The sequence below is a fragment of the Nicotiana tabacum genome, chromosome 22 (genome assembly GCF_000715075.1).
Source record: "Nicotiana tabacum cultivar K326 chromosome 22, ASM71507v2, whole genome shotgun sequence".
Taxonomy (NCBI): Eukaryota; Viridiplantae; Streptophyta; class Magnoliopsida; order Solanales; family Solanaceae; genus Nicotiana; species Nicotiana tabacum.
Genome location: NC_134101.1, coordinates 51,044,607 through 51,046,462, shown reverse-complemented (window position 1 = coordinate 51,046,462; position 1,856 = coordinate 51,044,607). Strand labels below are relative to the sequence as shown.

The following is a 1,856-nucleotide window of genomic DNA, read 5'->3' as shown; positions in this document are numbered from 1 at the left end:
CATTTTCTAGCCAATCATTAGGGTGAATTGATTAGACCTAGTTTTAGTCTGTTCCTTTCAAAGTGATCTCTACTTAGAGCTTTAGTAAAAATATCAACAAAAACTGATTGAGATATTTCCCTTTTCAACATTGTCTCTGGGAAAGTGATTTCTAATATCAATGTGTTTGGTTCTTTTGTACTGACATGAATTTTTAGCATTGTTTATGGCACTGGTGTTGTCATAGAAAATGGGAACACAATCAAAAAATATACCATAGTCCCTTAGCTGTTGTCTTATCCATAGAAACTGAGCACATCAGGATACTGCTGCCAAATATTCAGCCTCAGCTGTAGATAAGGCCACTGAGTTTTCTTTCTTAGTTCCCCAAGACACCAGACAAGAACCTATAAAATGAGCTATTCCTGAAGTGCTTTTCCTATCAACAAGAAAACCTTCATAGTCAGCCTCAACATAACCAACTAGATCAAAGCTATATCTTATGGGATACCATAGGCAGAGGTCAGGGGTCCCCTTGAGATATCTTAGTATCCTTTTGACAGCCTTCAGGTGAGATTCCTTAGGATTTTCCTGAAATCTTGTACATAATCCCACACTAAATACAATATCAGGCCTTCTTGCTGTGAGGTACAACAGTGACCCAATCATTCCTCTATATAGTTTCTGTTCAACACTTTTCCCTTCTTCATTAATGTCCAGTTTTGTTGTAGTTGCAATGAGAGTGTCAATGGACTTAGAGGATTCCTTGTTGAACTTCTTTAGTAGTTCCTTGATATATTTCTGCTGATGTATCATGGTTCCAGTAGGCGTTTGCTTGATTTGCAGCCCCAGAAAGAAGTTCATTTCACCCGTCATGCTCATTTCAAACTCATTTTCCATCATCTCAGCAAATTCCTTGAACATTGCTTCATTGGTAGCCCCAAAGATAATGTCATCAACATACACTTACACAATCAAAATATTTTTCCCACTGCTCCTTAGAAATAAAGTATTGTCCACCTTTCCTCTTACAAAGTTGCTGGCTAAGAGGAACTTTGAGAGTCTTTCATACCAAGCTCTCTGAGCATGTTTCAGCCCATAAAAAGCTTTATCCAACTTGAACACATAGTCAGTAAATACTTCACTTTCAAATCCAGGAGGTTGTTTGATAAACACTTCCTCCTTCAGATAACCGTTCAAGAAGGCACTCTTTACATCCATCTGATATAAGGTGAACTCCATATGGGCAGAACAGGCTATCAACATTCTTATGGTTCCATTCTAGCTACATGTGCAAACGTCTTATCATAGATAATGCCATCTTCTTGATTGTATCCCTGAACCACCAATCTGGCCTTGTTCCTTGTGATATTTCCTTGTTTGTCCAGTTTGTTTTTCTGAACACCCATCTAGTACCTATGATAGTTTTGTTCTTGGGTCTCTGTAAGTGCCAGACCTTTCTTCTCTCAAACTGGTTTAGGTCCTCTTGCATATCCATAATCCAGTCTGGACCCTTTAGAGCTTCTTTGATGATCTTAGGTTCAACCTGTGAGAGAAATGTTGTGAGTGCACATAGATTTCTTAGAGAAGACATGGTTTGCACTCCTGCATTTGGATCAGAGATGATATTCTCAAGAGGATGTGAAATTTGATGCTTCCATGGTCTGATCTATATACCTAGAGAAGATTCACCCAAGGAGTGACCCAAAGGAACAAGTTCAATGGGTGTGGCTTCATCGGTCTGGTTAGCAGTCAGAGTAGTTCATTCTTCTTCTTGTTCCTCATGATCACTGTCAATTTCCTTGTGGTCTTCGTATCCATCTTCATACTGAGGTTCAGATTCCTTTGTAATTGTATCACAAGTGAGTCTTATGTCA

At 38.8% G+C, this 1,856-nt stretch overlaps 1 protein-coding gene across 1 annotated transcript; it reads right to left on the bottom strand.

Moving 5' to 3' along the window:
- Positions 1 to 297: 297 nt before the first annotated feature.
- Positions 298 to 903, bottom strand: LOC142175844 (secreted RxLR effector protein 161-like). The gene has a single exon (XM_075242844.1). It carries the CDS (start codon positions 901 to 903, stop codon positions 298 to 300), a length of 606 nt encoding a protein of 201 aa, XP_075098945.1.
- Between the last annotated feature and the right edge of the window lie 953 nt (positions 904 to 1,856).